Below are 12,316 nucleotides of genomic sequence, written 5' to 3'. Positions count from 1 at the left end.
CCTCTGAGATCACAGAGTCCAACCGTACTTGTCTCCTACTCAATCATATCCCTGAACACCTCATCCACCTGTCCTTTTAAACCTCTCCAGGGATGGGGACAGCACCATGGCTCTGGGCAGCTGTTCCAGTGCCTGAGAACTCTTGCAGTGAAGAGATTTTTCCCCATATTTGATCTGGACCTGTACAACTTGAGGCCGTTTCCTCTCATCCTATCACCTGTTGCTTACACCCACCTCACCAAAACCTCCTTTCAAGGCAGTTGTAGACAGTGATAAGGTCTCCCCTCAGCCTCCTTTTCTCCAGGCTAAACAACTCCACGTCCCTCAACCACTCCTACAAGACTTGTTCTCCAGATCCTGCCCCAGCTCTGCTCTCCTCCTCTGGACGCACTCCAGCCTCTCAATGTCTTTCTCATAGTGAGGGACCCAAATACAGGTAATGGAACATAACTTGGAATTAGAAAGTTATTTTAACCCCTTATGAAGGCATCTTTAAAAGTATTTGGATACAAAACCTCCAAGCTCACTCTAACAGACAAACACGAACTCTCAGAGAATCCATCTGCTGTTGACAAACCTTGTACTGTTCACCCTTGAGACCCGCTGCAGTTCCAGTTACATTTTAACTATAAAAATCACATCACCTCGTCCTTTCAATAAACTGTTCCAGAGAAAGTTTCTGACAGCCAAGATCCATGGGAAGTGAAAAGTCAGTCAGCATTCTCCAACATCACTTTAATCTCCGCCAAGGGAAAATAATATAAACACGTTAACACAAACAGAACACATTTTGGGAAAGACTGTATGTATTATGAGAGGGGTTTAGTTGATAGAAATGTCATTTATAATCTTATAAAAATTATACAAAAGAACAACATCTCAGTAACATCAGACAGCATAGAAAAAATAAACCTCCAAATTAGTTGCATTCTGATGGTTCTAGTAAGAACTTTAAAAGTGCTTTTTACTAATAGTGTCACAACTCAAGATCAGTGCAATACATCAAATCTGGTTTAAAGCAGGTATTTATAGCAAGTGTGCAAGTTCCTATAATTAACAGACCCCATCAACCTAAAAATTGACACTAAGTGAGGTAAGTATTCCAATTAGAAAGAAACGTTCCTTAAATAGCTTACACACTGATTCTACTACAGGGAAAACATTGATGTTCCTTCAGAAAAAGGCTCAAACCTAAACACGAGATGAAACTCTACTGCAAATCAGTGAATGCTTGGAAGTTAAAAAGGCTCTTGCAAGATATATAGTTTAGTACGTTTTATGACCCAATGCAACAAACAGCACCTATTGCAAAATACACCGGATTAAACAAACCAAACTTTACAGCTAGTGCACTGAATTTGCTTTTGAATGCACTATTTTGTTCACAAATCCTCCTAGAAGCTCCAATATAAAGTCAGCACACTCACTTCATGTAGAAATTTCACTGTATTTTTATCTGCAAACACGAATGATTTGGTTACCAAGGAGTTACCCCTCCAGCAGGTGAAAACCACAGCACTGGCTGGGATGGGGATGGGGAGAAGATGTGATCAGAATTCATTCTTCACTGTTTGACACATGAAAAGCTGTCAAGAACAACAGATACCGTCATATTTCCACGTGGTACATCCTGCAATTCTCAGAGCTCTAAAATCAGTTTTCATTTCATGGTAGTTTCTTTACTCTGTGATTTACAATGCATAGTAACTACTGTCTTTTATATGCAAGCCTCGTTCTGAAAGAGGCAAAACCCAGACTGTTAATGCTGAGCCCTTATGGCTCATTTGCCTATGGAACCAAAGGCATTTCGTATTTTATTTCTCAAGGTGTTAATGAGTAGCATTTAAGTCACTATTAACAACAGGAATAAAATATAAATTAATGAACTTTCATTCTGATAGGCTATGGCTTAAAAACCAACTAACTGAACCGTTATTTATAGTATTGCACTTAACTTTAGTATTAAACTGACAGTTGAAGCCTGTACAGAACTTGTTTTATAACAGCATTTCAATTAAAAAAGCAATAAATAAAACGCAGTACCTAAACCAAAAACACCAGTAGGTTTAGTCCGTATTTCTCCCACCATGGTCCGAACTGCACCGTCTGAAAGAGGGCTGGGACAGTCTCTGGATACCAACTGCATAGCTCATTCAACATAACAGACTACCCATAACAATAAGAGAAGCAATTAAAGCTTTCTACAGTAATATTATAAAGTGAATGACAGTACCCTTGAGAATAGGTCTCAATTAGCTTAAAAGGATCCGTTTCATTTGCTGAAGACAGCTTCAGACGTTAAGACGCAGTTATTCTGTGACTGTGTACTATCTCTACAGTGTTACTTTACAGACAAGTTGAGACTTCAAATATGTTATATTTAACCTGGCGATGACGTGCAGACTTCCTGCTCCTAAAGCAGGAAGCCGTTTCCTAATATTTAGTACCTTGCCATCGCAGTGACAAGTAGGTTAAGTCTTTAGTAAAGTCTCTTATCTGTTTGAGCTTGGGGTTTCCAGCTCCACCGTTGCTAGTTTCTAGCCAATGAGCCCCAGGTTGTGCAAATTGAGGATGGAATCGGCAATAATCCGCGCTGTCTTCTTCTGGTAGCCTCCAGACGTCACCATCAGGATGGGGATTCTGCGGCTTCTGGCAGCCTTGAACACGACTTCATCTCTTTTCACAATTCCCTGCAAGTTTACAACCAAAAAAAAAAAAGAGAGAGAGAAAGAAGTAAAACGATATTTTATTTATAACCTATGGCTTATGGATTCATTGTATTGGAGGCTAATAAGTGATTAAGTCCTATATTTTACAATATGAATTTAAAAAATTATTTTAATGTCCCGTTAGCAGGTTTACCTGCATAACCATTAAAAAGAAAACCAAAAAGCCTTGACTTGGTTTTAGAGGGGATGACAGACAAAAGCCTTCAGTACAAATTCCTGCTCAAAGGCCATAAAGCCTAAACTAACTATAAAGTTTAGAAACCTTCACCCTATTTCACAGGTGAGGAATTGGGATTCAAAGACTGCTGGAATTCAGAGCGGAACTCCGTTTGTGCTTAGCCTGCACTGCACCCTCTAACAGAAGCTGAGCAATTTGATCAGGGTTTCAGAAACCCTACAGAAGCATCAAAAATTCAAATCAGATTTGAAAGGCTCACAATCCCTGCTGAATTATAAGCTTCCAGTTTCTTTAATAAAAGGCAATACTAAAAGAATCCATGGCTGAAGGGGGAGTCGCAGAACATAAGTTATGCTAAATCCATAGAAAAGAAAATAAAATCTCAAATAACGCCTTACTAACAGAGAGGAGTACAGAACTAAAAAATAAAGATTGGCGACCAAGAGGGACTGTACTGATGCTGAACCCACAGCATTGAAGACTTGGATTTCCAATAATCACATGTGGGTAAAAATAGAGAATTTAAAAATAAGCGAGAACACAATTAAAATCTACTTGTGGAAAAAAGTATAAAAGCAGAGTTCCAGAGACACACAGGCGACAAATAATCCATCGCAGCTCCTCAAAACAAGACTAATGACATAATAGGTGACAGCTTACAACAGACAGCTCAAAAACTTAAATAACTGCAAAAGCTGGAAAAGAGAAAAGGGATTAAAAAGCAACCAAATACAGAAAATTAAAGAAGCAGCAGCAAAAGTGTTACAACCAGATGAATATGCATGACTCAGACTGGTTAGAGGAAGGCTGTAAATACATCAAAAAATATTATTCTGCCATTAAAAAAATTAAACCGCAAACAAATGGTAGAGGCAAAAAATGAAATTCAAATGTAGCTGTAAAAACATTCTGTAAACTCCCACAAGAGCAATGCTTGCTATAGTTCGACAGAGCCCTGGAAAGGAACAATGGGAGCAAGGAATAAAACTGAAAAATAAGACAAAGGGAACTGAAGCATTACATTAAGAACAGATCCTTAAAGGAAGTAATAGAATTACAGAGCGAGCTGTAAGTCCTGGGGGAACCATCGCTGGATGCAGCAAACACTAAACCACCCAAGAACTGGAGGCAGCCGCTAGTCATGGAGCCTCATCACAGGTCTAGTGGCAAAGCCTGGAAGAACCACGGGGAAAACATGGGGGACGATGGGCCAATGCCAGCATGTGCGTGCCACCAAGAAAGAAAACACATCAAAGAGGACAGCCCCATAGAGTTCCTACTTCAAGGAAATTAACTCCAGCTGGAGGCCGGTCACAAGTGGTGCCCCCAGGGCTCAGTGCAGCCCTGTTCAACTCGTTTATCAATGACCTGGGTGAGGGGATCGAATGCACTCTCAGCAAGTTTGCAGATGACACTAAGCAGGGAGGAAGTGTGGATCTGCTGGAGGGCAGGGAGGCTCCATAGGGATCTGAACAGGCTGGACTGCTGGGCTGAGGCCAATGGCATGAGGTTTAACAAGGCCAAATGCCGGGTCCTGCACTTGGGGCACAACAACCCCATGCAGCTACAGACCAGGGGAGGTCTGGCTAGGAAGCTGCCTGGAGGAGAAGGACCCGGGGGTGTTGGTTGACAGCGACTGAACATGAGCCAGCAGTGTGCCCAGGTGGCCAAGAAGGCCAATGGCACCTTGGCTTGTATCAGAAACGGCTTGGCCAGCAGGACCAGGGAGGTTATTCTTCCCCTGGACTCAGCACTGGTGAGACCGCACCTCGAATCCTGTGTTCAGTTCTGGCCCCTCACCACAAGAAGGATGTTGAGGCTCTGGAGTGTTTCCAGAGAAGAGCAACGAAGCTGGTGAGGGGCTGGAGAACAAGGGTTACGAGGAGCGGCTGAGAGAGCTGGGGTTGTTCAGCCTGGAGAAGAGGAGGCTGAGGGGAGACCTCATTGCTCTCTACAACTACCTGAAAGGAGGCTGCAGAGAAGAGGGAGCAGGGGTCCTCTCCCAAGTGACAGGACAAGGGGGAATGGCCTCGAGCTGCACCAGGGGAGGGTCAGGCCGGATATCATGAAAAAATTTTTCACTGAAAGGGTCATTGGGCCCTGTCAGAGGCTGCATGGGGGATGGGGGGAGGAGGGAGGTTTAAAAGACGGGTAGACGAGGTGCTCGAGGACATGGTTTAGTGGTTGAGAGGAATGGTTGGACTCGATGATCCTGGAGGTCTTTTCCAACCTAGAGATTCTATGATTGTGTAAGAGTTCATCTTCACAAGCCAGATGAACGCACAGAATAGGGCACCGACACCTGCGCTGTCTCTGACCGGAGTGAAGGGACCTGTGAAAGCAATTCTATGATTCTATGAAAGCTAAGCGGCACTTACCTGCTACACCTCATGTCAAGCACCACAAAACAGTCAGTCCTAGCACTCTGACGAGACATAATTGTGAGAACAACCAATGCTGCAGCAGCATTTTAAACTACAAATGGCATCTGCCCTTTACGACTGCCAAGTGGGCTAACGAACATCGAAGAGATGAATTATCCAGGTTCAACACTTACAGTTCCAGCAGTTCTAGCAACCTGGGATTTCAGGCCCGGTGAAACATGCCCTTCACACCTATGCCAACAAGGTCAGAAACAAGAAACCCTGTCCTCCAGTCAGAAAGCAACAGCTTGAGCTACAGAAACCTTTGCTCCACCAGGCACCTGAACCACTGTTTCTGCAGGGAAATGGCTCTCTGCATTTCACCTCTACTTGTGAGCACAACAATTTCACCTCTTTCCCCACATGTACATTTTGTCTCTCTCCCGACACAGCATCCAACAAGCTACAGCAACTCATTTTTCTCGGTAACTGACACTGCTCCTATGCAAACCACAGGTAAAAATGTGAAAAGGCACTTCTTACTGCATTCTCTGTGGGTAGCTTCCATCTCTCTTGGGGGTCACTGCTTTCCAAAAACCTCTGCTCCACCAAATGAGATCTTACAGCTCAGATCCTATCCTCTCCAAGGTCAAAACAAGCACAAGACCCTCAGCTCTTTAGGGATCTGGTTTAGTAGCAGATGGGTATGGTTGGACTTGGTGATTTCAAAGGTCTCTTCCAACCAAGTCTATTTATGATTCCTTTCCATCTAGAGATTCATACACAGCTCTGGAAACAGTTCTGGAGTCCTCAGCACAGGGAGGACATGGAGCTGTTGTAGCGAGTCCAGAGGAGGCCACGGAGACGATCTGAGGGCTGGAGCACCTTCCCTTTGAGGAGAACCAGAGAGAGTTGTATTTGTTCAGACTGGATAAGAGAAGGCTGTGGGGAGACCCTAGAGCAGCTTCCAGCATTGAAAAGGGCTCCAGGAAAGCTGGGGAGGGGCTCTAGATCAGGGAGGCAGGGATAGGACAAGGAGGAATGGTTTTCAGCAGAAAAAGGAGAGATTGAGATGAGATCTTGAGAAGAAATGTTTTGCTGTGAGGGTGGGGAGGCCCTGGCCCAGGTTGCCCAGAGCTGTGGTGGCTGTTCCATTCCTCAAGGTGTTCGAGGCCAGGTTGGGATGGGGCTTGGAGCCCCTGAGCCAGTGGGAGGTGTCCCTGCCCATGGCAGGGGTGGAACTGGATGGGCTTTGAGGTCCCTTCCAGCCCAAACCATTCTGTCATTCTGATTCACAGTGGCTCTAAAGCCATTCCACCCTGGGTCCACCAACAACTTTGCAGGCAGGCAGAAAGCAACGAAGTGGCTGCTCAGTGAGAGAAGCTAAGAATGAGGAAATATATAGGGCAGCAATTAAAATCCAACAAGGAACTGGAGGTCTGTGTTAAAGGAAGCATTTGAGGACTAAAGTACTGAAAACCAGAATGAAAATGGAACATATTGAGTGATGGCTCAATTAGAAGGGAATCCAAGAGCTCGCAAACCAGAACAGAACTTCTCTATGTTGACCTGTGGACACTAGCAGAGAACTAAGTGTGCAAACAGGAGAGACAAAACCGAGGAGCTGTCAGAGAAGGAATCATTAAAAACGCAAATTCTCATTTATTTTGAGAAAAGTAGACTTGTCAAGCTGGAAGGTGAAGACTTCTATGAAGCTAAGATTAAATCACAATTTACAAATCCAGGGAGAGAGTAGGGAAACTGAACGGAAAAAGGGTAACAGTAATAGTACAGAAAAAAATGAGGAAAGGCAAAAAAATCTGTTCATTTGCTCAGAATACACAGAGAGGCTGCACAAAATTGCCAGGACTGAAAGGTACAGGAGAGCAGCTTAAGACAGCCGGGAGCGCTACCGAGGAAATGAAATAGAAGACACCTGCTGGGGGCAGGTGACAACAAACACATCAAAAATTGGGTTATGTGAGGGTAAAAGACACAAAGAACAAACCTAACAGGAAAAGTAGGAGTCAGGTGAAGTGTGAGCTAGCAATGTGTGCTTAGAGCCCAGAAAGCCAACTGTGTCTTGGGCTGCACCCAAACGTGCCAGCAGGGCGAGGGAGAGGGCTCTCCCCTCCGCTCCACTCTTGTGAGACTCCACCTGAGGTGCTGTGTCCAGTTTTGGAATCCTCAACATAAGAAGGATATGGAACTGTTGGAACGGGTCCAGAGGAGGCCATACAGATGATCCAAGGGCTGGAGCACCTCTCATACAAGGACAGGCTGAGACAGTTGGGGTTGTTCAGCCTGGAGAAGAGAAAGCCCTGGGCAGAACCCAGAGCACCTTCCAGTACTGAAAAGGCTCCAGGAAAGCTGGGGAGGGACTTTTTACAAGAGCCTGGAGTGACAGGATATTTGGAGGTGGCTTTAAAATGGAAGGGGAAAGATCAGGAACAAATTCTTCACAAAGAGAGTGGGGAGGCCCTGGCCCAGGTTGCCCAGAGCAGTGGTGGCTGCCCTGTTCCTGAAGGTGTTCAAGGTCAGGTTGGATGGGGATATCTGAGCAACCTGATCCAGTGGGAGGTGTCCCTGCCCATAGCAGCGGGTGGGACTGGATGGGCTTTGAGGGCCCTTCCAACCCAAACAATTCCATGGTGCTATGATTCTATGGTACTACGCATACTTGACAGGAACAACCGGCCAGAGTTGGTCTCCAGACCGCCTTCAGCCTCTCATAAAGAGGGAAAGACTGTAGGTAACCCCGTGTCATACAAACCTGAGGCGAAATAGCAAGTCCTCCCAATGGATCACCATCCAGAATATCAGTCCCAGCATTATAAACAATGATGTCGGGCTTTAACTCATTTAATGCTCCTTCCACATGAGTGTGTACCTTCTGAAGGTATTCAGTGTCCTCTGTACCCCACTCTAATTCCACCTTGCGTTTTATGGCACCTAAAAATAACAAAACATTTTGTTGTTACTCAGTAAATAAAGTATTGCTTTGAAAGCAAATGCCAGATTTAGGCAAGCAAGAGAAAAGATAACATTTCTTAACACTATAAACACATTGCGTTTTCATAGAACCTCAAATTAGAGAAAATCATTCAACTACGGCTTTCCCCAGCAAATGTAGCGCAATGACCTTGAAAAAAATGCATTGAAGAGAGGAAAATTAGATGCTGGGGAAAAAAAAAAAAGCAGCGTCTATAAGACACAAGTGGAAAATGTTATTGAAAAGCAGCTGATCCACGTGGCCGTTCACCAATCCGCAAAGACGCCAGAAAGAAAGTTATTAACTTAAAAGTAACCTAAATAAAGCATAAGGGAAAGAAAACACTGAACTGCTATTGCAGAGGAAGCGTTGTGGGAAAACAAGATGAATATCACTGAGAAATTATTAAGATGTTGTATTTCTACCATAACAATCGCCACTTCACAGCAAGGGATCATGAATTTCTGTGAACTGCTTTACGAACAGATAACAAGATTCAGCTTTGCCCCAAGCATTTTCAATTTTATGTTCTTACCCTGTAATCCTACCAGAAGAGCAAATATCTACTCTTAATTTAAATCAAATTATTTCTAATGCTTCTAATAAAGCACTAGAAGTAGAAGAGGAGAGTTGACAAGGTGGAGACAAGAAACCCAAGGCTCTGCTGCCTGGCTTTGGATGCTTTCACAGAGTTCAGCATAACCCACAATCTAAATTAATGAAATCAATGTCAGAGGTGTCTCAAGGTGTGACTTCCACCTCACTATACCCTATGCCTTGAATTAAATGACTTGGAGTCTTAAACCCTAAGTGTGGATTCAGCACAAATGCATTCAACACAGAATGATACTTATTTACTCTCCTAAATGCTGGGTAGGTTTTTTTTCCCCTGCTTTCCATCCATTTTCAACATCAGCAAAGGACTCCTTTTTCTTTCCTTTTTCCCTGCTTTCCATCCATTTTCAACATCAGCAAAGGACTCCTTTTTCTTTCCTTTATTTTACCACATAAACACTAGTTTCAAAGGTTTTTTTTATATTTCTCCTGAATTCCTTTGTTATTGTTATATAAATACTCCTCTAAGTCTGCACAGCTGCGCTCTTCTGAGCAGCACTTAGAGCCTCTTCAGTGGAATGAATCCGCTGCCTGAGTGGAGCTTTAGAGGAGAAGGTAAACACATTAGCCCAGGGAACAAATAAGTATTGTTCTGACAACTGTTTAGAAGGCGAGAAGATCGTCAATAAGATTCCATGCCTCTGCAGGTCTGTTGTCTTCACCTCCCCCACAAAACACAGAACTACAGTGATGAGTTATTACCCAGGTCAGGAACTCCTGGTGGATCTATAGATTGAAATACAGCCCTTGTATTTGATAGCCTTTTGCCTACCTCTCGCTAATTAGCGAATGTCCTTTGCAGCTTTGAAAACTGTGAAAGGACACCCACACCAACAAAGATTTGTTAAGGTTTGAACTTTGAGTTTCAGCTGTCAACTTTTCATGCTTGCAACTGAGTGACCTAGTTCTTTTCCCCGTTCATGTTTTCCTCTCTTCCTGAGCTTCTGTGCAATTCCAAACTACTTCCCTCCTAGGGACCCAATGTGCTTGCAGGTAAGCATTAAGCAATCTTAGCTACTTTATTCTTTTCTACTAAAACCCACGGGGCAAAAAAAAAAAAAAAAAAAAAAAAAAAATGTACAGAAGACACTCCTGTAATAAAACATGAAGAAAATCATAGAATCACCAGGTTGGAAAAGACCTCTTAGATCATCAAGTCCAACCATTCCTATCAACCACTAAACGATGTCCCTGAGAACCTCATCTACCCCTATTTTAAATCCCTCCAGGGATGGTGACTCCCCCAGGCAGCCTCTGACAAGGCCCAATGACCCTTTCTCTGAAATATTTTTTCCTCATGTCCAGTCTGAGCCGCCGTGGCATAGCTTGGGGCCAATCCCCCTTGTCCTGCCACCTGGGAGAAGAGCCCAGCTCCCTCCTCTCCACAACCTCCTTTCAGGTAGTTGTAGAGAGCAATGAGGTCTCCCCTCAGCCTCCTCTTCTCCAGGCTAAACAACCCCAGCTCTCTCAGCCACTCCTCGTAACCCTTGTTCTCCAGCCCCCTCACGAGCTCCGTTGCTCTTCTCTGGAAACACTCCAGAGCCTCAACACCCTCCTTGTCATGAGGGGCAATAAGATGAGTGGGAGGAACAAGTAGGAAGTCCAGGGAGGCAGATCACTTAAGTGTTTAGCCTAAGAATTGAGCACACTGATCCAGCAGAAGGTGTCCCTACCCAAGGCAGAGGTGCTGGAACTGGATGAGGTTGGAGGTCCCCTCCAACTCCAACCATCTTGTGATTCCAACAGCGAAGCAAAGCATGACAGGGCTAACCCTGCTGTGACAGATCAGTGACCACTGAAAATCGTACGCTCGATGAGAAATGTAAAAAAGAAAAAACTAGTTAATATTGTTACAAGGAAACTTATCAGTAAATGAAGAAGTTATTGAACAACATGGTAGAGCTTCTGCATTTTGCAATATAGATTTCAATTATACTTACGTTTAGCAAATCCGTCCCCTGGATAAATATATCTGTTGTAGACATCCATAATATATACCCGATGGTCATCCATGAAGTCTCTCTCATGGCCATTCCCCTGAAGGAAATTTACAGCTAGTTATTCCGAGCACACTGACGCAGAACTAAGTCATCTGCAAATTCTACAGTAATTAAAACTACAAAGATCTAACATTTAAAATTCCTGCGTCATTCTCTTATTTATAGTCTTGAGGTGTAGAGTTTTGGGGATATCGCTCTGAAGACTGCATTTATTACCAAAAGCAACATCCTTGTATCTCTGTAAAGGTAATTATCACAGATCTCATTGCACATATAAAAATAAATGTAAATCAGTAGCTAATTGTCTTCAGGAGTATCACAAAAGCAACTGTGACCCCCAAATACTTCTCTCATCACCAATAGATCTCTCATCTTCTAATTGTGCTAAAAAAAAGTCACTTTCAGCTGCCGCAGGGATGCTCATCCTCACACAAGGGTTAAAGAAGAAATAAAGACTACAGCTCTTGTGATAATTCAAGCCTCAGTGGGATAAGTAACCCCTGGAAAAATTACCGGTGCCAAAGATCGAGCGCTTCAACACAGGATAAGCAGGTCTATGGAGAGGATTCTCCTCCTCCACTCTGCCCTTCTGAGACCCCACTGGTGTCCAGTTCTGGAATGCCCAACATAAGAAGGATATGGAACTGTTGGAACAGGTCCAGAGGAGGGCACACAGATAATCCAAGGCCTGGAGCACCTCTGCTATGAGGACAGGCTGAGAGAGTTGGGGTTGCTCAACCTGGAGAAGAGAAAGCTATGAGGAGACCTTAGAGCAGCTTCCAGTATGGAAAGGGGCTGCAGGATAGCCAGGGAGGGGCTCTCGATCAGCAAGTGCAGGGATAGATGAGGGGGGATGCCTTAAATTGGAAGGGAGGAGATCAAGATTAGACATTAGGAAGAAATTCTTCATGATCAAAGTGATGAGGCCCTGGCCCAGGTTGCCCAGAGCAGTGGTGGCTGCCCCATCCCTGGATGCATTCGAGGCCAGGTTGGATGGGGCTTGGAGCCCCTGATCCAGTGAGAGGTTTCCCTGACCATGACGGGGACTGGGGGGAACCTAAGCCAACCTGTAATTCTATGACATTGTCTATTACCAGGAATGCCCTTGCACCGAGTGTAAAGACAGATGCTCAAGCAAAAACTCACATTCTGAATATTTCTCCCTTCCTCGTTTCTGAATTTAAATACTATTCTTTTGGCTTTCATTTAGACTATTTTCACTGGTATAAAAATCATCTTTTAGCAGCAATCACTAAAATAACTTCATTGAAATCAGTGTATCATACAGGACTCCAGCCCCTACCCCCAACAGGATTTCATTTAAACTAAAAAATGGGAACTTCCACAGATGTCTCTTTAATTCAGGAACATTGTTTATGTCCCTGGATGATGAAGCTGTTTTTCTCGTATAACAGAATGAATCACTGAGCTTAAGCTCA

The 12,316-nt window shown here is 43.9% G+C and overlaps 1 protein-coding gene across 1 annotated transcript in view; it reads right to left on the bottom strand.

The window, feature by feature from the left end:
* Nucleotides 1-574: 574 nt before the first annotated feature.
* HDAC11 (histone deacetylase 11) overlaps nt 575-12,316 on the bottom strand; it is a 30,102-nt gene continuing 18,360 nt past the window's right edge. The window contains exons 8-10 of the mRNA XM_054076920.1: nt 10,818-10,914; nt 8,044-8,222; nt 575-2,690 (exon numbers count right to left, since the gene is read on the bottom strand). Of these exons, the coding sequence (XP_053932895.1) occupies nt 2,538-2,690; nt 8,044-8,222; nt 10,818-10,914 (429 nt within the window). The 3' untranslated portion in view covers nt 575-2,537. The remainder of the gene's footprint in view (nt 2,691-8,043; nt 8,223-10,817; nt 10,915-12,316) is intronic.

Source organism: Cuculus canorus, chromosome 11, assembly GCF_017976375.1.
Source record: "Cuculus canorus isolate bCucCan1 chromosome 11, bCucCan1.pri, whole genome shotgun sequence".
NCBI classification, from domain to species: Eukaryota; Metazoa; Chordata; class Aves; order Cuculiformes; family Cuculidae; genus Cuculus; species Cuculus canorus.
The sequence above is the reverse complement of the archived record's forward strand: the minus strand, read 5'-3'. Positions and strand labels throughout refer to the sequence as shown.